The 24,105-nt window shown below is 41.8% G+C and overlaps 3 protein-coding genes across 3 annotated transcripts; all 3 read left to right on the top strand.

The window, feature by feature from the left end:
• Positions 1-861: 861 nt before the first annotated feature.
• On the top strand, positions 862-1,849 carry LOC127772261 (uncharacterized). The gene is made up of 2 exons (XM_052298279.1): positions 862-1,203; positions 1,420-1,849. The coding sequence occupies exons 1-2, from the start codon at positions 916-918 to the stop codon at positions 1,579-1,581; spliced, it is 450 nt and encodes a 149-aa protein (XP_052154239.1). The 5' UTR covers positions 862-915; the 3' UTR covers positions 1,582-1,849.
• A 6,733-nt stretch (positions 1,850-8,582) lies between these two features.
• On the top strand, positions 8,583-10,206 carry LOC127772263 (uncharacterized). The gene is made up of 2 exons (XM_052298280.1): positions 8,583-9,234; positions 9,409-10,206. The coding sequence occupies exons 1-2, from the start codon at positions 9,130-9,132 to the stop codon at positions 9,658-9,660; spliced, it is 357 nt and encodes a 118-aa protein (XP_052154240.1). The 5' UTR covers positions 8,583-9,129; the 3' UTR covers positions 9,661-10,206.
• A 6,243-nt stretch (positions 10,207-16,449) lies between these two features.
• Positions 16,450-22,273, top strand: LOC127772258 (tau-cadinol synthase-like). Its single transcript, XM_052298278.1, has 7 exons — positions 16,450-16,818; positions 17,526-17,784; positions 18,280-18,658; positions 19,428-19,646; positions 20,099-20,234; positions 20,538-20,786; positions 21,813-22,273. Exons 1-7 carry the CDS (start codon positions 16,549-16,551, stop codon positions 22,104-22,106), a joined length of 1,806 nt encoding a protein of 601 aa, XP_052154238.1. The 5' UTR covers positions 16,450-16,548; the 3' UTR covers positions 22,107-22,273.
• Positions 22,274-24,105: the final 1,832 nt, after the last annotated feature.

The following is a 24,105-nucleotide window of genomic DNA, read 5'->3' as shown; positions in this document are numbered from 1 at the left end:
CCCAATGCATGCTTGTACTGAAGCAGTAGCCGCCAAGCTCATAGGTCCAAGATGCGCCATCAACTTCATCGAAGAATACACGCGTCGTCACAACTACAACCACACCTTTGACCTCTGGATCTAGACAAATGATCCTGGGCCATTCCGAAGATGGCTTGGTTGGGACTAGTTAATCCTGATGATGAGCCGGTCCCATTGACACTCCTCTGCCGTTGATTGACCCCATGGACAACCCCCCCCCCCCCCCAGAAGGGCCAAAAGATGGCTGGTCGCATCCGGTGTTGATCCATCTTGACACCCTGGAAGATGTGCAGCCTCGACCGATGTTGTACAAGCAGTATGAATGGACCTATGGGGTCCATGATGATGTTTCTCGTACTCGCTCTCGCCCTTTGCCTATTCCATGCAGGCAGGAGCCCAGTGTTGTGCGGGGGCCGAAAGAATATCCTAATGGAGATGGTGGTCGCCCACATCCTCGCTATCGTAGCCGTTCCAGGTCCCTTTGGGGTCGTCTCACGGGCCGGTCGTGCAGCATTGAGCGTGGGGGCGATGATCAAGGCATCTACAACTTGGACAACAGAGGTCGCCAGCGCAACAAAGACGCCTTCACCTCTAGAAGCCGCAGCCAACACTCCAGCAGCCGAGCTGAGGTCAGCAGTGGCAGATTTAGGCCATTGCTGTGGGGTCGGCCGACCCCACAGCTTTTTGAAAAACATCCTATAAATCTTAATTTTCATGTATAAATCTAAAAGAATTTAGAGAAATGATCCCACTTAAATACAAAACACTAGTAATTGATCCCACAGGTTTAAATTCCTAGCTCCGCCACTGGAGGTCAGGGTGCAACACTCTTCATCCCCCTCTCGCAGACTTCTTAAACCTACTCAAGCTGCCAGAAATCTCTCACCCTACAATATGCGCAAACCACATAGAAGTAAAAGTCCGAGGGGAGGTGCGGGAGCTCTCCTTATTGTTCCGTCTTCCCCTCCAGCTGAGTTGTTCTTCTTGCATCATGATAACTGCGGGAATCAGGACCATCTGGATGATCCAATGCTGGAGGAAGCAGTGATCAACTACTCGCCTGATGGGGGGCCGGAGCAACAGGAATCCCCGGTGTATGCTCCAACTGCAGAGGGTCTAGCGGTGCTTCAGTCTGATGTGAATGCCTCTGCTTCTGACCTGATAGCTTCGCTTGCAACTCCGGTGAGACCACCAATCTTGCCATCCCCAATTCATATTTGCTCAAAAAAGCCAAAGGTCATTTTAAACTCTTCACAAAGGCATAGCGAAAGGCTTGAAAAGAAAAAAAGGAACAACTGCAAAGTTGAACTTATTGCTCAGGAAATTATTTCCAAAATATTTGGAATTATGAACGAAGGGGATTCCTTTGATGATAATGTCAAAAAACTGTATTTGCAGCGCTTCAAGCAGCCGCTTACGCCTCGCTCTTTGAAGATGATTGCTGATCTCGTGGAGAAGGGTGGCTGCAAGAAGCTGAAGATCAAGGTTGCCAAGGGGAGGGCAGTTAGTGACTCCAGCCTAGAATCCAATGTGTGCAAGACCTGGAGGGCGCCTACATAAATATATGGGTGCCGGTTCCCCAAGACGGATGTTGGGATGCCAGAGAAGAAGATCTCAGAGCTTCATAGACCCATGGTGCCTGCTGTTTTTTTGCCCCTCTGCACCAACAAGCTATTCAGGCTCTTACCACTCTATGTAACCTAATGCATGGCTTATGTGCTGTCGATCACGCGTCTGATCTAGTCTGCAGGAGACCAAACTCTAACCTGTGTGTGCAATGCATGATGCTGAATGCTGAATCCTTCTTTTGCTGCATGATTATGTCTACTATCTGCTGTGATGCTAGCTGCTGCTCCACATTCCACTGCTTATGGATGCTACTCTTGTACTTTCATGTCTCAAAAACATTGCAAAATTGTGTGTTGGAACGTTAGAGGGCTTAATGCCCCAGCCAAGAAGGAGGCAGTTAAGTTATTGATGCAGCAACACAAACCAACAGTGGTTTGCCTCCAGGAGACAAAATTACAGGATGTCTCTAAAAACTGTATTGTGCAGATATTGGGCCTTAATTTTCAGAATAATTTCTTCTTCCTGCCTGCTGATGGTACCAGGGGGGGTATTATTTTGGCAGCAGATGACAACTACTATAGACTTTCCCAATGTGAGCTGAGATCCTTTTCTTTGACTGCAAAGATTGTGATGAGAGAGACAAATGATGCATGGACCATCACTGTGGTCTATGGTCCCCAGAAAGACGCAGAAAAGATAGCTTTCCTTCAGGAATTGCAACAGCTGGTCCCTTTCACTCTCCCATCTTGGCTTATCTTAGGAGATTTCAATCTGATCTATAAAGTTGAGGATAAAAACAATGACAAGTTGGATAGAAGAATGATGCAACAGTTCAAAAGGACAATTGACAGGTTGCAAATTAAGGAGCTAAACCTGTAGGGAAAAAAATACACTTGGGTTGGAAATTCTCCAAATCCAACGCAAACAAAAATTGATAGGTGCTTTTGCACCCCTGAGTGGGACCTTCTATTCCAAAACTCAAGCCTAGTGCCTCTTTGAAGTTCTTGTTCTGATCACACTCCTTTGCTTCTAATTGGAGATGATGCTTTCCTAAGAGAAAAAACATTCAGATTTGAAAGCTACTGGCTCAAATACCCAACCTTCTATGATACTGTCCAAATTTCCTAGAACAGACCGATTAACTCAAATAACCCTCTGGCAAATTTTAGGCTAAAACTTTCAAGACTCGCAAGAGATCTTAAAAGATGGGAATCCAGGCAAGTAGGAGATATCAAGCTATAGCTTCCGATTGCAAATGAGGTAATTTTCCAATTTGATGTAGCCTAGGAAACAAGGAATCTATCTCCTAAAGAAGCTGCCCTTCATAGATCACTCAAAGCAAAAACTCTAGGCCTGGCTGCTCTCAATAGAATTAAAATTAGGCAAAGGTCGAGGCTAACTTGGATTAAAGAAGGAGACGCCAATACAAAACTGTTCCATATCAAGGCAAATGCGAGAAGGAGAAAGAACTTTATCCACTATCTACAAACCTCAACTGGCTTTGCAATCTCACATCAAGAAAAAGAGGACGAATTGTTCAATTTCTACTCGGATAGATTGGGCAAGTTTCAGTCCAGAGAGCTGTCCTTGAATTGGCAGAGCCTAGGCATGAGCAGTTTTGACCTCTCTGATCAGGAAGAAGCAATCACCATGGAAGAGCTTGAGCTCACTATTAAATCCTTACCGTCTAAAAAAGCCCCTAGGCCTGAAGGCTTCATTAGCGCATTCTATAAGAAATGTTGGGACCTAATCAAACATGATCTCTTTAATGCTGTTAGATCCTTCACGGAACTAAACCAAAACCAGTTAGATGATCTCAATTGTACCCACATTTGTTTGCTCCCTAAGAAAGTGGATGCGTTTGCTCCTGAGCATTATAGACCAATAAGCTTGATCCATAGCTTTGCCAAGATAATTTCAAAACTGTTGGCAAATAGGCTAGCCCCGAGAATGGCAGAGCTAGTCACTGCAAATCAGAGTGCCTTCATTCGAAAGAGGGCCATCCATGACAATTTTCTATATGTTCAGAACCTAGTCAAGAGATTTCACAGGAAAAAAAACCCTACTTTAATGATGAAACTTGACATCTCAAGGGCCTTTGATGCAGTCAATTGGGCATATATGATGGAAGTTCTCTCGGTGCTAGGTTTTGGGCTCAAATGGAGAAACTGGCTCTCTTCTATTCTTTTATCCTCATCTTCCAAGATCCTCCTAAATGGCAACCCAGGAGAGTCCATTCAACATGCAAGAGGCCTAAGACAAGGCGACCCTCTTTCACCTATGCTTTTCATCCTAGCAATGGAACCGCTGAATTTCATTTTCAAGAAAGCAGAGCAAAATTGGAATCTTAACTCCACTGAGTAGTGGACCGCTCAGGTTCAGAGCCTCTCTTTTTGCAGACGATGTGGCTTTCTTCCTTCATCCAGATGCTCAAGAAATATCTAATTTTAAAGATCTTTTAAATCTTTTTGGTAAGGCTTCTGGACTACAAAATAATGTGCATAAAACCCAAATCCTGCCTATTGCCTGCGAAGGTCTCAATGTGCAGTACATCCCGCAAGACTTGCCTAGAGCCCTTGCAGATTTCCCTACGAGTTATTTGGGTCTGCCACTGCACACCAGAGAGTTGAGGAAAATTGATTTTGCTCCTCTCATTGACAAAATTGGTGCAAGAACCCCGAGTTGGAAAGGAAAATTTTTCAGCTCCACGGGTAGAGAAACGCTTGTAAAATCTGTACTCTCTTCCATCCCAACCTATCTTTTGTCAGCAATTCCAATCCCTAAGTGGGCCATAAAGAAAATTGATAAAATCAGGAGAGCCTTTCTCTGGAAAGGAGAGGAACCAGAAAATGTGAAGCCAGGAGCAAGTATGGTAAATTGGCCAATTGTTTGTAGACCAAAAACCATGGTGGACTGGGAATCCTTGATCTTCAGAAATTCTCTACAACCCTAAGAGTAAGATGGCTATGGCTTAGATGGGCTGACAACTCTAAACCCTGAGACCAAATGGAATTGCCGTGTGATGAATCTGACATTCATTTGTTTCAGGCATGTACAAGGATATCTATTGGGAATGGCCACAAAAGTTTGTTCTGGAAGGATAATTGGTTGCAAGGGGTATGCCCCAAGGATGTTTCTCCAAATCTCTTCAAGTTGGCCATGAGAAAAAGCAGGACAGTAAATAAAGAATTGTTATTAAACAGTTGGCTGTTTTCATTCAGGCAGATAACCAATATAGAACAGATCCACGAGCTAGTCCAACTAGGCAACATGCTGCAACACATACATTTAACTTCTTCCATGGAGGACAAAATAGAGTGGACTCAAACTTCCTCAGGGATCTACACAGCAAAGAGTGCTTATCTGGCACAGTTCTTTGGCTCGGAATTCAATGATAACTTCAAGATGGTATGGTCAGCGGAAGCGCAATCAAAACAACGTTTCTTGGGGTGGTTAGTTCTTCACCAGAGAACGCTGACAGCTGAGAACCTCCTCATTAGACATTGGCCTTGCCAATGGATTTGTCATCTTTGTTCATCAGCGTTTCATCATCTCTTTAGGGATTGTGCGGTTACAAGGCGAATATGGCTGGAAGTGGCTAATGCGAGACACATCACGGCAGTAACTATCCCTCAAAACATCGATGAATGGCTGCTCTCTATAAAATTCTCCATGCCAAAGCCTCAGGCAAGGGTGGCTGCAGGTGCCCTAATTACAACCTGGTGGCATATATGGTTAATGAGAAATGATAAAATTTTCAAACAGACACCCCCAAATACCAGCCGTGCAGTAGCGTGCATTCTAGATGACATACGAGATAGGGAATTTGCTTTCAAACTGCCTTAAGCGTTAATGTTCTTTTTCTTCTCTTGTTAAGGTGTATCCATATTGCATTGTCTCCTATGTATCTATAAGGCACCTATTCTCCTAATATAACCGGCAACTCTCTTGATGTCTTCTATTCAAAAAAAAAAGAATGAGTATACTCTGAACAATGGATGCCTTACCACTTATAAATGATGAGTCATATGTGACAGGTCATAGTTACAGGCTTACAGCCAATCACCGATGACTGAAAATATATCTGCATTTACTTGAAGTAATTTGTTCACTCGAATTTCTCTTGACCGTTTTATTCTGTCCGTTGAATATTTGCATGTCGGTTCTGATTGTCGTTGCATAATTTCCAGGCAATGCTTGATAATTTGTTTCATATTGATGGGTTTCTAATCTACTTATATGAAGTTATCTTTCTTTGTTTAGCACGGTTACTCTGATTAAAATGTTTGAGCTGGTATAATATCTTCGTAATGTAGGAGTGGCGCTGACACTCAGAAATATCTAAGAAGGTGGCTAGGCCAATGGGGGACCATAGGCAACGGGTGGTAATAGCCCTGTCCATCTGTTATGGTAGGCCATGTTAGGTTTAGTTCGTTTAGTCTCCTCATCTCTTTCTATGGTGATATTTCTCTGCTCTGAAGTGGACAGGAATAGATTTCATGCTTAGAGCTTTGGTTACTTAGAACCTCAGAAATTAAATCAAGATGGCGACAGCTCTTGTGTTAATCCTCTTCCCGTGTGACTGATATTTTCGGATTGCGCTACTTGCCATAAATATTTAGCTTGATCATTTATCTAGGAACTGGGAATTGTTTTGCTCTGCTCATTATCCTCCCAGCTAGCTCTGCTATTAACATATTTGTTAGACATGACTGTTTGTTGGTGTGACCATGGTCATTAATGCTATATCTTTTATCCAATGTGTGGAATAGTATATATAGTGTTTGTATGATTGATGATATGATGTTTTGTCTCAACCGCTTCCCTGTGGAAAATAAGATACCCCAGAACAATCTTAGGTGAAATGCAACGGCGGTAATTCGTGCACTTACGGATATTTTTTTTGGACGTCATAAGAAATACCAACAAAGCTATGCCATTTTTCAAGCAAAATGCCAGCTTGTGCTGTACGTAGGATGCGAGCACACATAGCTTGCTTACTTTCTCAACTAGAGAGAAATTGTTGACTATTCTTCGTATTCAAAACTTGTAAGACGTATTTGCCACCCTTGATGACTTCAAATAAAAAGGTCATCAACAACGAAGTCGAGCTCTACAAGTGTTATATACAGCACGTCTCCATTTGAAGTTTCAAATATTAAATTTTTTTGTTCAAAACAGATCTTGCAGATTATAACATATTATTTGGACATGGAAATGTTCTGAACTGAAAAGTTATCCGTTGTAAAGTTATAGATCTCATCGAGCACTTCATCTTTGATATCAAGTCTCGTGCCATCCGGCTTTGATATAAGGCTGTGATCCGGTTATATCCCTAATCCACGGCGGTTTGAAACTATCAGCCATTTTAGACCCTCTTTGTTTAGGCTTATAAGCCAACTTATAAGTCGAAAAGTTTAAGCCTAAACAAATAAGCAGCTTTTCCGTTTGGCTTTTTTGAAGCCATAAGCCACTCTAATACTATTAAGCCAAAAGCTAGGTTGAAGAAGCTTTTTTGGCTTATGTGAGGTAGATGTATGACTCAACCACTAAACTTAGGACATTAAATCCACCGGCTTATAAATCATATAAACCAATAAACTAACTTAAAAGTCTAGGCCAATAAGCCTAAGCCTAAACAAAGAGGGCCTTAGTCGATGTCACTACACCATATCTGGCCTTCCTTGACAGATCCTTTGTGATGAAAAGGGAATCCATCATTAATATACGATGAATTCGCAAAAAAAAAATTATTGTAAAATTCACGTGATGACTGGAGGTCTTGGAAATATTCACACTGACAAACTGGATCATCACAAATGTTGGGAATTTCATCGTTTTCAATTGGGATATCACATGGTGATAAAGAATTTCATCATAGAATTTTGTTGTCGAATAGACAACTGCGTCACGTCAAAAGGCGTGGTTCTCTCAAGAGTAGTTGGAAGTAAAAACAATTATATTGCTTAGTAAAAATTTTTGGATCCACTATTATATGGCCTTAGGGGGCTATTTATAGCCATATTACAGGTTCCCCATTTAAGGTTTAGGTTTTACAGGGTAATTTACATGGTTACCTTTATGATAGGGACATTATTGGGGGCACACGGTGTCCTTTACATGTATGGGTCCCTATTGGGCTAAAAGGCTCGGTCCATTTATTTGGCGAAATCTCCCGAAAGCGCAACGGCCCGTTAGGCCTCCTTATGGTGGGGTTCGGTACTTGACGAAGCTCATGCCTTCATGCTAAGGCTTTTGTCTCACCGTCTTTGTCCGTGCGGCCCTCTGACGAGGTCTTTGCCTCGCGAAGCCCGCGTATTCCGAGCCATAGCTTTCGCCCATATGGTTCCCTTCTCAACCTTCGCCGTTTGCTTCAGGTCTGAGCCTGTCGTCTAAGTTCTTGGTTTCGGTACATCCAGCCGAAGGCCCTTTCATGTTCTACCTCCAACAAATTTGATAAGCACGGTCCTGATGGGCCCACAACAAGCTAGTTATGTTTGTAAATATAAGATTGTACGGAGAAAATCACCATTATTAGGCCTAATTTGTCACAACTATCAAGATAGGGTGACCAAGAATTTTCTTCATGGAACTTACCAACAATAGATGTAAGAGGTCCCAAATATAATTATCAAAATGCATAAATAAGAAGGCAATTTGTCGATGTTTACATGGACCATGTGTATTTATCCCGCATTTGTTTTCTAAATCGCGGTTGGCTATTACTGTTGCTACTTTTACAATGACAAAGTATTTAGAAAATTTAATACACTGATAATATGGCATCCATTTAAGTATATTTATTTTTTTTTTAAAAATACGAATGTTCAAAGTTTGAATATAAATAGTGGTTTATGACAAATATAAAGAAACGGAGAGAGTGCGTATAGGATAATCCAGTGTTTCGACAATGAGGTGTCATAGTTTTTTTTTACTAAATTTCAGAGTAGTACTAAGTATAGCCCACCGGATATATGACAGGAGAACAAGACCATGAAGTAGGCTTTGCATAATCAAGAGCGAAAAGGTACAAGCTCCGCAAGGTAGGCCTTTTTGAATAATGGGCCGCAGCATGTGCCACTACTTAGGGTGTGTTTAGTTCAGGCTAAAATTAGAAGTTTGGTTAAAATTAGAAGGAAAAAGTATACTTTGACTCCCTCAACTATGGTCCGAGTATGATTCGTAACCTCCAACCAGAAAACCAGGTATATTGACTCCTCCAACTATCAAAACCGGTGTAAAATATATCCCTGAGTGGTCTTGGAAGCGGTTTTGGCTGACGTGGCGCCTACGTGGTAGTGTTGACCCAATCTTCGTCCCACGTGTCGTTAACGTGTCGCTTATGTGGCATTTTAGAGAAAAAACAAAAAAAATATGTGGGACCGACATGTCATTAAAAAAAAATAGTGGAACCCACATGTCATCTCGTGCGCCGGCGCCCGGTGGGACAAGCCGACGGAGGCGGAAGGCCGACGAAGGCCATCGGTGCGCCGCCGGCTTCTGTGGGTCCCGTCTCCTCGGCGACAGCTAAGTTCGAGCATGGTGGAGGCCAGCGACGGGTCTGGGTGGCGAAAGCAGGATCGCGGACGGCGGGAGGCGGCTGAGGGAGCTCGTCCACCCAGTGAGGGCGCCGTGCCGGTAGAGGTGAGGATAGGGTCCATCCCCCCGGCTGCGCCGCCGCCGTGCTGCAGTCAAATGCTGCTTCCCGGGGCGCCGGCGAGCTAGCCTTTGATTTTGCTTCGACGTACAGGAAGTGATCAGAGAATTCCATTCAATTCAATGATCTCATCTTGCTGATTTTTTTTTGTTTCGAGCTAGCTAGCTAGGTCCGATCGATCTCGATGGTGGCGCCCGTATTGCTCGTGGTTCGCCTGGACTAGATCGATCTTGGACAGCCAGATCGCCGCCGCCGCTGCCGGTGACGACAAGGTCGCGTCCGCCATCAACGCCCTGGAGGAGCTCCTCCACAAGGGTAGCCCGGCGCTGGCGGCGTACGAGCACCATGTGATCTTCCTGAAGCGCGCGCAGCAGGAGGAGGCCGTCGGCGCCGTGGATGACCGAGGGAGCTGACGATGGCGACGGCGCACCGGGGAGGAGCTCGCCGGCTGTCCGCGTGCGGGGAGGAGCTCGCAGGCCGTCCGAGCGCGGGGAGGAGCTCGCCGGCCGTCCATGCGCGGGGAGGAGCTCGCATGCCGTCCTCGCGCGGGGGAGGAGCTGGAGTTCGCCGGTGATCGGGAGCAGCGGCGGTGCGGTGGGGGTGCGCGTGCGGGGAGGAGCTCGCCGTCTGTCCGCGCACGGGGGAGGATCTGGAGCTCGCCGGTGGTCAGGAGCGGCGGCAGTCGGCGCCGGCGTCCGGAGGCCATGGGCAACGACGACCACGACGCCACCAGGCCGGGGGAGAGAAAGGGAGATAAGGGAGAGAGGGAGGGAGGAGGAAGAAGGGAAGGAGAGGGAGGATGTCAGTGGAATATTCCATGCGCCACCATGGATGGACATGAGTAGCATTTCTTCCTCATCCTTTCTTGATGAATCTTGATTTGTTCTTTGTGTACTCGCCGGCTCATCGTCCCTTTCATCCGGGGGCAATCTGGGCATTTTAAAAAATTACTTGCCACTTTCAGCCAGAAATTATTAAAATAATGAGCTCGGTGTCCTACAGCAAATTTTACAAATTTTGTAGTGTCCTGAGGCAGTTACACGTTTTCTCGGTGTCCCTCAGGTAATTACGTGTTTTTTGTGTGTCCTGTAGCAAATTTTGCCTACATTTACAGGAGTAAGTATACGAAGGTGTATATGAGCATCTATATTTATTCTGTGCTTCAAACACAAAATTTATAGCAAAATTATTATTGTTACTTACCATATTCCAAAATAAATGGATTCCTTGCATCCAGAAAAAGTATAATGTGAGGAGGGAAAAACAAAAATGTTCTGAACTAATAAAAAAGTAGTGCTAAACTTATCGGTTAACCGGGAATACACCTATCTGTCCATCTAATTTCACTTTTTGTTCTTTCCATTATATTGAAATTTATATATTTTCCTCGTTTGAAGTAAACTTGTATTTATCTGAAGACTTTCAATTGTCCTAACGCAATCCTTGCAGCTACTATTTTTATTTATTTTATTTCACTACTTTTAAAATTTTCTAGAAACACATGATGCTAACATGAAGTGACTTTTCCTCATTCCGACTAACCTGTAGTGGATTACATGTAATCCTGTTGTTTTCCTTTTTTTTTTCCTTCTACAATAGAGAGTAAATTACACTGGCGGTCTTGTAAGTATGTTTTAAGTAGGTCCACGAACTTGTAAAGTATATATTGAGGTCCCTAAACAATAAAACCTCGTGACAAGTTTAAGTACCGCTCTGTACGTTACCTTCGCTTCTTCACCGCTCTGATATCGCTGTGTGAAAGGCCATGCGCATGTATATATTGCGGAAAGGCCGTGGAACGCCAGGCCAAGCCCAAGGTCGCATGGTCTGGCAGATGCAGGCCCACCCCGCATGCGCACGCGCACGTTTCCATTTTTCTCCGATCTAGTGATGGATGTAGATACTTCACCTGTCACTCTAACACGTGGCAGTTTCTCAGAGAGCTCTAACCAAATTCGTAGGGTGCCACGTGGCCCCATAGAAAACCAAATCATCGACTCTAAATTCGGTATAAGAGATTATACAAAGTTTTACGGATGTCCCTCGTTGTACAAAATTAATTGTTGAGCACTGAATTTTGCAATCTATTTTTCTAAAAAAAATCAACAGATATACAAAGATTTTAGTACCATCCGGCATTGACCGGCAGCTAATCTGCCATTGAAGCACCTCACATTTCTTTTTTTTCTTTCTGCCAATCTGCACCGCCTCTCGCCATCCAGCACTGATTCTGGCAACCGGGGGATGCCACCGAGCCTAACCACCATAGGATTGCCTCCAACTATGGGAATCACCGCTGTCGCCGCCGCTGCCGCCAGTGCCACATACTCACCCCGTCCCATCAAAAATCAATTTAGTACTGAATATGACACATTCTAGCATTACGAATCTAGACATATCTCTGTCCAGATTCGTTGTACTAAAATGCGTCATATCTGATACTAGATTTATCTTTTTAGGGACGGAGGGAGCAGTACCTGTAGGCCAATGTTTTCAGCACCTCGGGGCTTGTCATCCGCTTCAAGGTTGTCGTGATCTGTGCTAGGCTAGGCGTCGCTTCTTCTACAGCTGAAAGACACCTATTTCTCAATTTCTCAATCGATCGATCCTGTAGCTAGCAAGACATTTCTCAATTTTCAGGGAAATTGGTGATGAACCATGTCGCATTTGCCTCCCTTTCCTCTCCCATGGCCTGGTAGAAACCGCAGCGGTTGCCGGGCGGCCGGCGGCCAGTCGCTGTGCCGCATGTCCTGCTAATTGCCATTCCGAACTGTGTTTTGTTTCGGGGAGGACGTGCAAGCAGGGTTTGTACACTCGTCATACCATCTAGAGATGATGAAATAATCGCTGCTGCTGGAGAGGAGACGTCTGGTTTTGGGCTGTCTGTGTGGAGGGATTTCTTTTATCAACCACGAGCTAAAGCCACAGCAGGATAGGAGATGTGATACATCTTTCTATGTTTAACTAGGTAAAACCCCACGTATTGCTGCGGGAATTTAGTATGTAAAAAAAAAATAACGTGTAAGATAGCAAGATAACATCAGATTAAGTAAATTAATGTGGTTTATGATAATTTAAATTTAAATAGTATGTAGAATGGTGATTCAAACGTAAAAAATAATGTGGTATGACTTTATGGAAGAAAAAAAAGTAGGGAGATAGTTTGGACCGTAGATTAATCATCTAAAGGCTAAAAACAATTGATGTGATATGACTTAATTAAAGGAAAAAAGGAGAAAGATAATTTAGACCATAGATTAATCATTTAAGCACTAACAAAGTGAGAATTAACTATATAAGTATATAGGATATCTAAAACATAATAAAGATATACATTGAAACATTATGTAAATTATGTTGGATGATAATTTAACATGTTTGTATTTGAAAAGCTCTTAAATTATAAAAACTATAAAGATATAGCATGTTTGCATGTTGTTTAAATATGATGATTGTTAGTGGATGATGATGTGGCATCTTGTTAATTAGTAGATGATGTTTTTTACAACTCAATGCTATAGTAGTTCGAAAGGGTAGGTGGCAGTTGATGCTCTTTGCAATTGTATTTTCCAGCACCGGCAGCAATTTTGTGATGGTACCAAGCAAATTAACTGACGTCGCCATGGCAAGTTATTCCTGTACAGAATCACCATACACTGGTGGAGAAGTGCTTTTTAGTACCAGTTCGTAACCCCCTTGTAGTCCCGGTTTTTAAACCGGGACTACCAGTCCGAAACTAAAGATCGCTATCTTTAGTCCCGGGTGAAAAAACCGGGACTAAAGATCGATCTTTAGTCCCGGTTGATGACACCAACCATGACTAAAGATAGGGATCTTTAGTCCCGGTTGATGTTATCAACCGGGACTAAAGAGAGGGTAGCGGCAGTCCATCAGCTGGTCCTTTTTTCTTTTTTCTTTTCTCCCGAATTGAGTGGTATGCATATCATTAAATCAAACCCCAAATCCACATCACAACTCCACAGCATGATTCATAGATTCACCACAAATTCATTCATAATATCCATTCACATATTCATTCACAACATCACAAATATATTCACAATATTAATTCACAGGTTCATTGACAACATCGAGTCACATACTCATTCACAACATCACAGATTCATTCACAATATCGATTCATAGATTCATTCACAGATCAAAACATCCAAACGACAAATTAAAAAAAATCAAAAAAAAAATCGACTCACCGGCTGGCCTCCCATCCCGCCGTCGGCCGGCCACCCATCCCGGCGCTTCCCCTCCGGTCGGATCTGGGGGAGGGGAGGGCGAGGCCGCCGGCGACCGGCCTCCATCCCACCGGTCCGTGCCGGGCCGCCGCCGGCCGTCCTCCATCCCGCCGCTTCCCCTCTGGCCAGATCTGGAGGAGGGGAGGGCGAGGCCGCCGGCGACCGGCCTTCATCCCGCCGGCCCGCGCCGGGCCCGCCGCCGGCCGTCCTCCATCCCGCTGGCCCGTGCCCGGTCACCATCCCGCCGCCGCCGACCGGCCGCCGCCCGTCCCCGCCCGCGCCTGGCCGCCGCCAGCCCGCGCCCGGCCGCCTTCATCCCGCCACCGCCGACCGGCCGCCGCCCGCCCGCGCCTGGCCTCCATCCCGCCGCCGTCGGCTGCCTCTGCAAGAGGAAGAGGGGGAGGGGAGGAGGAGAGGGGGTGAGAGAAGAGCAAGGGGAGAGGATGGAAGGAGAAGGATGGAGAGGATGGAGATAAGGAAGGAGAAGGAAAAGAGATAAGGATGGGAGATGGAGAGAGAGGGGCTACGCATGCGCTTGTGCGTGGGCTGGTGCGTACGCTTTATTCCCGGTTGATGTTAGCAACCGGGATTAAAGATCCCTGGGATCTTTAGTCCCGGTTGGTGGGACTAAAGATCTCGGGGGGCCTGATAAGGCCTGACAGATATAGAACCGGGACTAAAGATCATTTTTAGTCCCGGTTGGTAACACCAACCGGGACTAAAGATCAAATATGCCCGCTGTAGCCACCAACCGGGACTAAAAATCATCTTTAGTACCGGTTTTTAGTGGAACCGAGACTATTGTGGATTTCGGGCGACCGACCAAAGATGGTTTCTCCACCAGTGATATAAACTATACCAAAATTAATATTCTAAATTACTTGTATGATTGACAATCATGCAACAATAAGTTGACTACTGATGTTTCCAAAGTTAATTGAACCATACATCAATGATTAGTATAGAAAAAGACATGCACTGATATTCTAAGCTTGAAATTTTGACCAGGTGGTGCTTCTTCAAAACATTGAACATTTCTGGCTCTACTACTACAAGCACGCGCGTACGACGTTTTGAACATACTGTATGGGTCTAAACATTTACCCCGGGAACACGCAACGGTTGAACAATGAGATAAATTCATTAAGGTAAACCCAGCCAAAGACAAATTTCAGTCACTGAACAAACACAAAAACATTTATAAAACTACAACAAAACATCTTAGAAAGATAATAACCACAAGGTGAGATGATAAGGAAACTACACGTTCAATGACGGGACTCAGGTTTGAATCTATAAGCCACACGGCCATATTTCGCACGTAAAATTGCGTGATGCCCACTAAAAAACGAAATAACCTGCAATTTCTATGGAGACAAAGTTGCAGGCCGGTCGGCAAACGCTAGTGTAAACAGATAATGGGCCGCTAGCATAAATGTTTTATGTAGTAGCGTAAGGCAGGGGCAGATCACCAAAAAAATGGCGATTGCAAGCATGCACCTAGAGTTGGATGGAAACCGTCGCGCGCGCCTATCCTCGCGATCAACTCCTCGTTTTCCTCTTCGCGCCGCCGCCCTCATTCGCTGAATCATATTTTCACCATGCGCCCACGCCAGTCAGTCACCGCGCACGGGCAAGGAGACTGAGAGCCGAGAGGAGACCTGCGCCGCACCGGCAGACCACGAAGTCACGAATGAGTGGAGCACCAAGCCACCGACCACCTTTGCCGCCCGACACCCTGCCGACCATCACCCGAATCATAGCCACCAGGTTCTCGATAAATTGCTTGAATGGACAATAGGTAAAGTTCCCCATCTTATTCTATTGATGAAATGTGCTTTATGGTGATAAAAAGATAGCATTGCTGCTATGTGGCGAATGTGTTTGATGATTTCACTATTCTCATCTCAAAATAATGTACTACATCTGCACATCTTTGATGAGCACCTTAATGTCTTTATCTCGGAAACAAATTCATATGAATTCTGAACCTTCTCGATATTAGTCCCATACATAGTCGATGTAATGAAGTGGATGAATAAGATATAATGAACACTTTCATGGTCAATAGAGACATAAACTCGAAAAGAAAAATAGTAGTATGGCAATTTTCTTCAAATTTTTATAGCCATATAAGATTCTTTGTGTTAAAATTTTACTTAATTACTAATTTTATATGTTTTAAGATGTTTTGTAGTATATCATGGTATACTTTTGGTCTATATTATTTATATTTGCATTGTATATATTAGCATCGTTATATTTACTACGTGTAGAAAAAAAAAATTTAGATCGGACCACTCATATCCTAAATCATAGATCTGCCACTAGTGTAAGGACATGTTTAGCACATCTCCAGCCAAGCTGAAGCCTAATCAAACAGTTTCAGCTCCAACCAAAATACGAGTAGAGATGGCTAGGGTACAGCTCTCAGAAAATGAACTAGGGATATGTGACTGGTTCTAAGTTGTTCTATAATTTCAATCCAAACAAAACTAGTTAAATTTAGAAGTTAAGCCCTACCAAACAAGTGGACCCTAATTTCCAGGTGGCGAGGAGAACTAGTGCTAGAACACGTGCGAGACGATGAGAAAGAACAACCGAGACACACTAGAGGATATTTGGTGCTGCGATCTAGCTGCTGCCCCATCTTTCTTGTGGTTTTCTTAAAAATGGAACTCGCAGGATGCAGGAACGAGCGTCGATCGGTATAATACGAAATCCGCACACACTAGGTGCGTGCATACAAAGGTTTTCTGTCCTGTATGGGGCGACGGCCGACGCCGCCGCTGACACAGTCTCCAGTCAGAGAACGTTTTCAGACCGATGCTAAAAAACGTTTGTTAGCAGCCACGTACTGTGCATATGGTTTGACGACGGGCGCCATCTACTGAAGTTGGTTTCGTACGGTTCCATGCTTATTTATATATATCCAATTCCAAATTGGAGCAGCAGAGCAAACATTGCAAACACACATTCATACCAATTCTCTCGCTGATCCTCCGATCAATCTTGTAGCAAAAAGGTTCGAAATTTTCAGGGAAATTAACCATGTCGTCGCATTGCCTCCGTTTCCTCTCCCACGGTCCGGTACAAACTATGGCGGTCGCCGTGCCGTATGTTTTGCGTGTCCGTCCGAACCGTGCTTCGTTTCGGCGAAGTAGAACAGCGCTGCGAGGACGTGCAAGCATCGTCGGCACACCCGTCGGCATACCGTCCGGAGAGGATGAAATAATCGCTGCTGCTGGAAAGGAGGCTTCTGGTTTTGAGCCGTCTGTGTGGAGGGATTTCTTTATCAACTACGAGCCAAAACCATTGCAGGCATGTATATATATATGTAATACATTTATATATTTACATCTTTCTATGTTTAATTATCTTAATTATGATAAAAAAACTGATGAATTAATATTAATCCAATTAAAGATTTTGTTGTTATCATAAAAATAAAAAAAACAAGGTAGTGGGTATTTTAATCATGGCTTACACTTTCAGGAAGGTCGAAATTTCGGTGACCACCGAAAATTTCATGAATTTCACGATTTTAAAACCTTTTTGCACGAAATTATTTCAAATTTTAATAAATTTTGACTGAATTTGAACAAAATTTAACCAAATTCACAAAATTTTGATAAGATACAGAAAAAAACATGCGAGATAGTTGCTTACCGGGGGAAGGGCAGTCCGACTTTTCAATCCCTGCATGTTAATGCATTTACGTACAAGCTACAAGTAGTTAATTTAGATTGGCATGCACTGCTCCCTTGGTCTTTATTATTATAAGTTCTTGATCTATCGTGTATCATATTTGATGTTGTTATTGTAGTTAATTTTATCTTGTTTCTATAAGCCATTGGTTATCTAACAAGAGTTTTGTGATTATTTACAACAACTCCACTGGAACCACAAGTTTTTTTTTTACAAAAGAGGAAACCATTATGTTGAAAGTGTTGTTCTTAATTTCCAATATATTTTGTTCTGGTAGATTGGTTTTGTAACGATTCAAATTGATGCATGCAAGTAAGCAGAGATCAGAGGGATGGATGGTGGAGAGGGCTGAAAAGCTGAAGGACGATGTCCGCACAATGTTTGAGACATGCGACAGCACAGAGGGAAGGTTGCAGTTAGTAGATGCAATCCAACATCTCGGAATAGATCACCTCTTCAAAGAAGAGATAGAATACTCACTAAGTGAAATCAATGCAAGTGAATTCATTAGCTCTAGCCTCCATGATGTTGCTCTGCGGTTTCGTTTGCTTAGGCAGCATGGCTTTCATGTATCTCCAGGTATCAATCTCTATTACAAATTTTGAACTAGGGGTTTATCGTACTTGCATTTTACCTATTTCGGACATAGCCAAGACATTTTTTTATCATTTTGTAGCTGTTCATTAGAATTGCATTTATCATTTTAGGGCACAATCACAACGTTTTTCTTTATTGATCCAAAACAAAACATCAGAACACAAACAAATAGAAATGTATATTGAAATGAAGCTGGAAGTTATGGAGCCTAGAAAAAAAAACTATTCAGTTTAACACCCACAATCTAAATTATGGTTGTTTTGTCTCCCATGTATATGGCACTGATATGCCACTTATGATAATTTAGGTAGGTTCGTGCTAAATAGTCACTTAAAATCGTTAAATGGAAGGAATATAAATTGTATTTTTTTTCCATATTAAAAGTATTTTTGCTTATATGAAAGGACAAACTTTTCATATAATGGATAGTTAGATCCACTCTTATATTATTTATAAATTAAGCAATATATTTTGCAGATGTATTCAACAAATTCAAAGGCGATGATGGGAGGTTTGTTAGTGGAATAACTAATGACCCAAGGGGCTTATTAAGTTTATACAACGCAGCCCATCTTCTCACACACGATGAGCCAGAACTTGAAGAAGCCATCTCTTTTGCAACGCAACATCTTGCATCATTGAGTAGTGGAACTGATCTCAATCCACATCTAATTGATCAAATCAATCGTGCCCTTGATGTACCATTACCAAGGACGTACAGAAGAATGGAAACTTTGTGCTATATGCCGGAGTATAGACAAGAAGAAGGGCACATTCCCATTCTTCTAGAACTTGCAATGCTGGATTTTAACCTTCTGCAGCATGTCCACTTAAAGGAACTTAAAGCTATTTCTGAGTAAGCATGTTTCTTATATATATATTTATATCTATGATGTCCTAACAGTACTATAAAAACTTGTGCCGACCCATATTCTCTAAAATCTGAAATTTAATGGAGCTAGGGATTGTTTTGAGATATGATAAGTGCAAAATTATCTTGTAAACACATTTTTGGAGCATTCTAATTTAGCTAGATGTGGAAAGACATTTTTCATGTCATTTACCTCCATAGAGGCATCTTTAGGATCTTCATAGTGGAAAGAAACTTAAAATAACTCATGAATCCAAGATGTGAGCTAGGTGGATCAGAGTGGGATGTTTTCTGTGTCTGGATAATGTTGTGTTCTTGTTTTTTGTGCACGTTCTGTAACATATCAAGAAAACTAACAAGACGACAGCAAGGTGACATATAAGTTTTTATTTCATTATTGTTTTCATTTCACTATTGTTTGCAATGCAGTAGAACTGTTTAATGGCACCATAAAATGCCTCCACCATTTCCTGACAAAAAAGTGAAAAAAAATAGAATGCGACAAGTGTACTCATTTATTAAATGTCTCTATTTTTATGAATCTCATAAGGTGCTATAAACTATTGTCTACTGCAATCTAGACAGCACAAACACACATACACTATATAAGTCAAATACCTTTATATTTTAGGAGAAATATATGTTTGATAAGTATATATTCTCCATATTAATCTGTTGCAATAGTCGATGCTCCTAACTTATCTTCAACAGACTACTAGCATGCACCTAAAATCCTGAATCACTTAAATTTCAGGTGGTGGAAAGATCTTTATGGATACATGGGTTTAAGTTACATTAGGGATCGCGTGGTGGAGTCCTACGTTTGGTCCTATGTTGTGTTCTACGAGGAAGACTCAGCGCTTGCACGAATGATCTTTACCAAGATAATTGCATTCATAATCCTTATGGATGACACTTATGATTCCTATGCCACGATCCAGGAATGCAGGAAGCTGAATGAAGCCATCCAAAGGTTTGTTTAATATGTTAAACTAAGGGAAATATCCTGTGAAACTGACCAATTTAGTGACATTAAGAGAACCGCTCCATAAACTATGTTCAATGTTTCTAAAAGTTCCTAAAATAGAAGAGGTGATATATAAAAGCATGTCATAATTTAAGATCTAGATCAATCCATTTGATGGATTGAAATTTACAAATAGAGGAGTGAAAAGAGGCAAAACAAAATAAATTGAAGTATTTTTTTCTGTATTTACCGTTGTATTTTATGAATTTCATTTGTACCAAACTGAATCGATTCTGAGCTGAAGTGCTGACATGATTGTGTGATATCACCTCTTCTGTGTGAAGTAATTTCTACGTAACTTCTAGAACTTCGGGAGTGTTTCCATGATTTTTCTGCTGAACTATAATGGATATATGCGAATAATTTTAATCCAAATTACAAACTTCCCTTATTTGCAGATGGGATGAGAGCGCTACCGCATTCCTTCCAGAATACATGAAGAAGTTCTACAGTGCACTGTTAAAAACCTTCAAGGAGTTTCAGATTCATGTGGAGGATGATGGCCAATACCGAATTGATCACACAAAAAAAGCTGTACGTTTAGTAGCGTTTACTCCCTCATTGTTATATATATACTGCATATGTTACTCCTGTATATTGAACTTTTCTTTAACGCAGCCTTCAAATTCTTGGGTTTATGTTGGTTATGTGTGTCAATTTATAGAGTAGTTTTGTTGCACTAATTGCATTTGATTGGGCACAAGAACATAGGAACTAGTACAAACCCCGCATGTTGCAGTGAAAACAAAAAAAAGGTGGACGGCATTTTCTTTTTGCTGAAAACAGCACTATTATATATTGCTAGTATAGTGGCTAATTTCCTTAACATGTATGTAGTTCCAAAATCTATCTGCTTATTATCTTCAAGAAGCGGAATGGTCATATCAGAATTACAAGCCAAGCTTTGAAGAGCAAGTGGCTTTGTCTACGGTAACCTCAACCGTGCCACTACTATGTGTGTCTACTACAGTCGGTCGAGGTGATGCACTAACGAACGAAGCATTTGAGTGGGCAGCAAATGATATTGGTGCCAAAATAGCGTGTGCAAAGATAACACGTTTCATGAATGACATTGCGGCATTTAAGGTACAAGTTAATTACTTGGATTGGTCCTTAATTTGTGAATGTAACATTTTAACAATATAATGCACATCACACTGTTTATTCGTAGAGTTCATAATTTATTCTTCATTTTAAAATTTTTTATCGTTCTAGTTTTGTCCTAAATCAGACATTGCAATCTTTAACCATCAAGTTCATGAAATTTGTGTAGTTTCACATAATAAAATTTATGTTTTTAGATTCACCATGAGCAATACATTCATAGTATATAACTCGCATATTGATAAACTATACAACTTTGTAGAAATTGATGGTCAAAGATATAAATATTTGACATAGGATACAATTATAATGACAAAGAGATTGAATCGGAAGGAGTATTAAGTTTATAACACAAATTGATGAGAAAGGTAGAGATCAACACATATGACATAGACAGTGTCAAAATGGAACAGATACCGTACTGATTTATCACATCTACATTACAAAAGTATAAGAGGAGTATAGAATTATTAGTTTGGCCTGCTTTGGAGTATGGAATGCGGAAACATATCCTATGCACACAAGGCTTCTCGTGTGCACACCATACACACTAACTAAAAAGTATCCCAAAAAATTCTAGAAAAACTGTATATGTACTTTTAGTAGTATTATGACAATATGTAAAGTCTCATTTTCAAATTCGTTATATATTAGGATCAACAAAAAAGATAAAAATATGACAGATTTATACTCTCAAAACTATCATAAAACTATCATAAATTTTATCATTTTTATCATGTTAAGACTTTGCACATAAGTATTTGTACTTTCTTTTCTAGATTTGTTGGTGAAATTTGTTAGTTAGTGTGTACAAGAGAAGCATGTGTGCATAGAATATGTTCCCATTGAATGGAAGAACTTTTCCGTAAAATGCAAGAATTGAATTGAATTTTGTAAAATTCATGAATTCAACATTAACACGAGCACTACTTAGTTACTCTCTAAAACATACTAAAAACAAACATTTCAAAAAAAGTAACCAACTTATGTTCCAAACATGACAAGCAGCGTGGAAGAAAGAACAGGGGGGACGTGGTGAGCACAGTGGAGTGCTACATGAATGAGAACAAGGTCACAAGCGAGGGCGCCTTCACCAAGATTGACTTGATGATAGAAGATGAATGGAGGACGATCAACCAGGCTCTCTGTGAACATCGTGAGCTCCTCCCAGCAGTGCAACAAGTGTTGAATTTAGCTATTTGCGCGACATTCTTTTACGGGAAGAGAAAGGACGCCTACACATTCTCCACACATCTTCAGGAGACAGTTGAGAGTCTCTTTGTTAGGCCAGTTTCTATCTAGACGATACTAATCAATTTTTAGCCAACAGATATATAGATAATGCCTGGGAGTTGGCACATGAGAAGCAGGAGTACATTCCAGTAGTGTAATACCATTTTTTTAAAAAGAAGTGTAATACCGATTTCTTTTGTACACAAAATTTGGTTGAATTAGTAAATATATAGTGTTTGGTACTTGAATTGTTCAGAAGCAATGTCACCATATGAATCCCCTGGGGATTTGTTTTGGTTATCTCTATTGATCGACTGGTATTGCAGCGAACAAGGGAATAGTTAATGCAGAGTGGATTTATTTGATTGTCTGATTGTGCAAGTGTCAACAACGCTGACAATGGCACCATGGCAGCTTTAAGTCATATTACACTATGTTTTGTCTTCAGTTTGTTAACAGGTTGATAGCTATGAGTAAATATTATCACATGATTGCCAATGGTAATTACAGGAAAAAATGATTTATTTCCTTGACCAAGAGGTAGGAAAGATACAGCGGCGGAGCCAGCATGGGGGCGGAGCGGGCTTCAGCCCCCACTACCCCGCTGGACTCCATGGAGTTGTTAGGGAGGAGAAGGGGGGAAAGGAGGGAGAGGAAGAAGAAAATGGGGGGAGAGAGGGGGCTGGAGGAGGAAGAAGAAGGCTAAGCCCACCCCCCCCACCCCCCCGGTCTCCTCCAAACCTAGCTCTGCCCCTGGAAAGATAGAAGGGAATGTAGTTCTCAAATACTACATCACCAATTTCTAATTTCAACTTTTTGGCCAACCTGAGGATTCTCATTTTACACTAGATGAATCTAGAATAGATATATCTCAGGTGACGGTGTCAGAAAATGAATTCCTAACGACGCATTTTTTGGAAGAGGAGATCCAAGGACCTGTGTTTGGGACGGAACATAACAAGGCCCCTTTGGGCTGGATTTGGTCTACCTCTTTGGACTTTCATCTAATGATTCAGCCCCAAAGTCCTTCATTTCCTTTCCCTTGTTTCATGGAACTTTTTCTGCTTGTTGCCTGGAATATTTGCAAGGAAAGGAATGGTCTAATTTTTCAAGGGCATTCAGCCTTCAGTTTCTTCATGGAAGAAAAATTTGAAGTCAGATCTGAGTCTACATTTAACTAGACTGAAGGAGGTGCATAGACCTTTAGTGCAATCACGGATTATGCAGTTGTAATAGTTATTTTTCTAGTTTTTTTTCTCTTGCCTTTGTAAATAACTAAATACTCCTTTTCCTTTAATATATTCCGTGGGGGCCTCCCTCACCGTGTTTTGATAAAAAAAACATAACAAGGCCCCTAGACCAGATGGTTTTCTAGCGAAGTGTTGGTATTACTTAACGACATTACTAGAAATATAATTCCCAGCAATGGCGCATAAATACTTCTGGTATATTATGGTTACAGAGTTCATCCGCAAGCACACGGATATACCATTGTAGCATTTCACCCGAGAGTATTCCAATGGTATCATATTTATTTTATCCCGTGGGAAGATCATGTAGAGAGAACTCAACTAATAATTTATATATTACTTGTGATAATCATATTCTAAGCAAGAGTTAAGATAATCCAAGGGTAGAGTGACACACAAGCATTAACTACTCGTTCTCATAATATATTATCTAAGCTAAGTGGAAAGAAAAGAGAAAGAAAATCTATTCCTATACTTCTAATATACATAGTATACATACATTCTAGTTAACCGATATACTAGCTAATACCCTCTATCCGATGCTCTCCTGGTACTTCGAGAAGCCACACCTGACTGCCGAGTTCCTTACGACAGCCCGTCATGACCATACAACCGGGGCTAAATATGGAGGAATACCCTCCCTAGGGAATTAACTTAGGATCATATACCGGTGCGGAGGAATACTCGTACTGAGCTGTCACCATCAGTAGCCCACCTCTTATACGCAATATATAACCCCAAATAATGATATCCCGTAATCTAGACACCACGTCTAAACTACTAGATACTACTCTAATATCATCGTCATGACATAGAGT

Source organism: Oryza glaberrima, chromosome 4, assembly GCF_000147395.1.
Source record: "Oryza glaberrima chromosome 4, OglaRS2, whole genome shotgun sequence".
NCBI classification, from domain to species: Eukaryota; Viridiplantae; Streptophyta; class Magnoliopsida; order Poales; family Poaceae; genus Oryza; species Oryza glaberrima.
This window is presented reverse-complemented; position numbering and strand designations above follow the sequence as displayed.

What these genes read in the sequence shown, in the direction of transcription:
- LOC127772261 (XM_052298279.1), top strand. Translation starts at nt 916, where the DNA reads ATGCGCAAACCACATAGAAGTAAAAGTCCGAGGGGAGGTGCGGGAGCT. An exon ending in TAGCTTCGCTTGCAACTCCG is followed by an intron (nt 1,204 to 1,419) that starts GTGAGACCACCA and finishes CTGTATTTGCAG; the next exon opens with CGCTTCAAGCAGCCGCTTAC.
- LOC127772263 (XM_052298280.1), top strand. Translation starts at nt 9,130, where the DNA reads ATGGTGGAGGCCAGCGACGGGTCTGGGTGGCGAAAGCAGGATCGCGGA. An exon ending in AGGGCGCCGTGCCGGTAGAG is followed by an intron (nt 9,235 to 9,408) that starts GTGAGGATAGGG and finishes GTTTCGAGCTAG; the next exon opens with CTAGCTAGGTCCGATCGATC.
- LOC127772258 (XM_052298278.1), top strand. Translation starts at nt 16,549, where the DNA reads ATGTCGTCGCATTGCCTCCGTTTCCTCTCCCACGGTCCGGTACAAACT. An exon ending in GAACTTAAAGCTATTTCTGA is followed by an intron (nt 18,659 to 19,427) that starts GTAAGCATGTTT and finishes CTTAAATTTCAG; the next exon opens with GTGGTGGAAAGATCTTTATG. An exon ending in CTGAATGAAGCCATCCAAAG is followed by an intron (nt 19,647 to 20,098) that starts GTTTGTTTAATA and finishes CCTTATTTGCAG; the next exon opens with ATGGGATGAGAGCGCTACCG.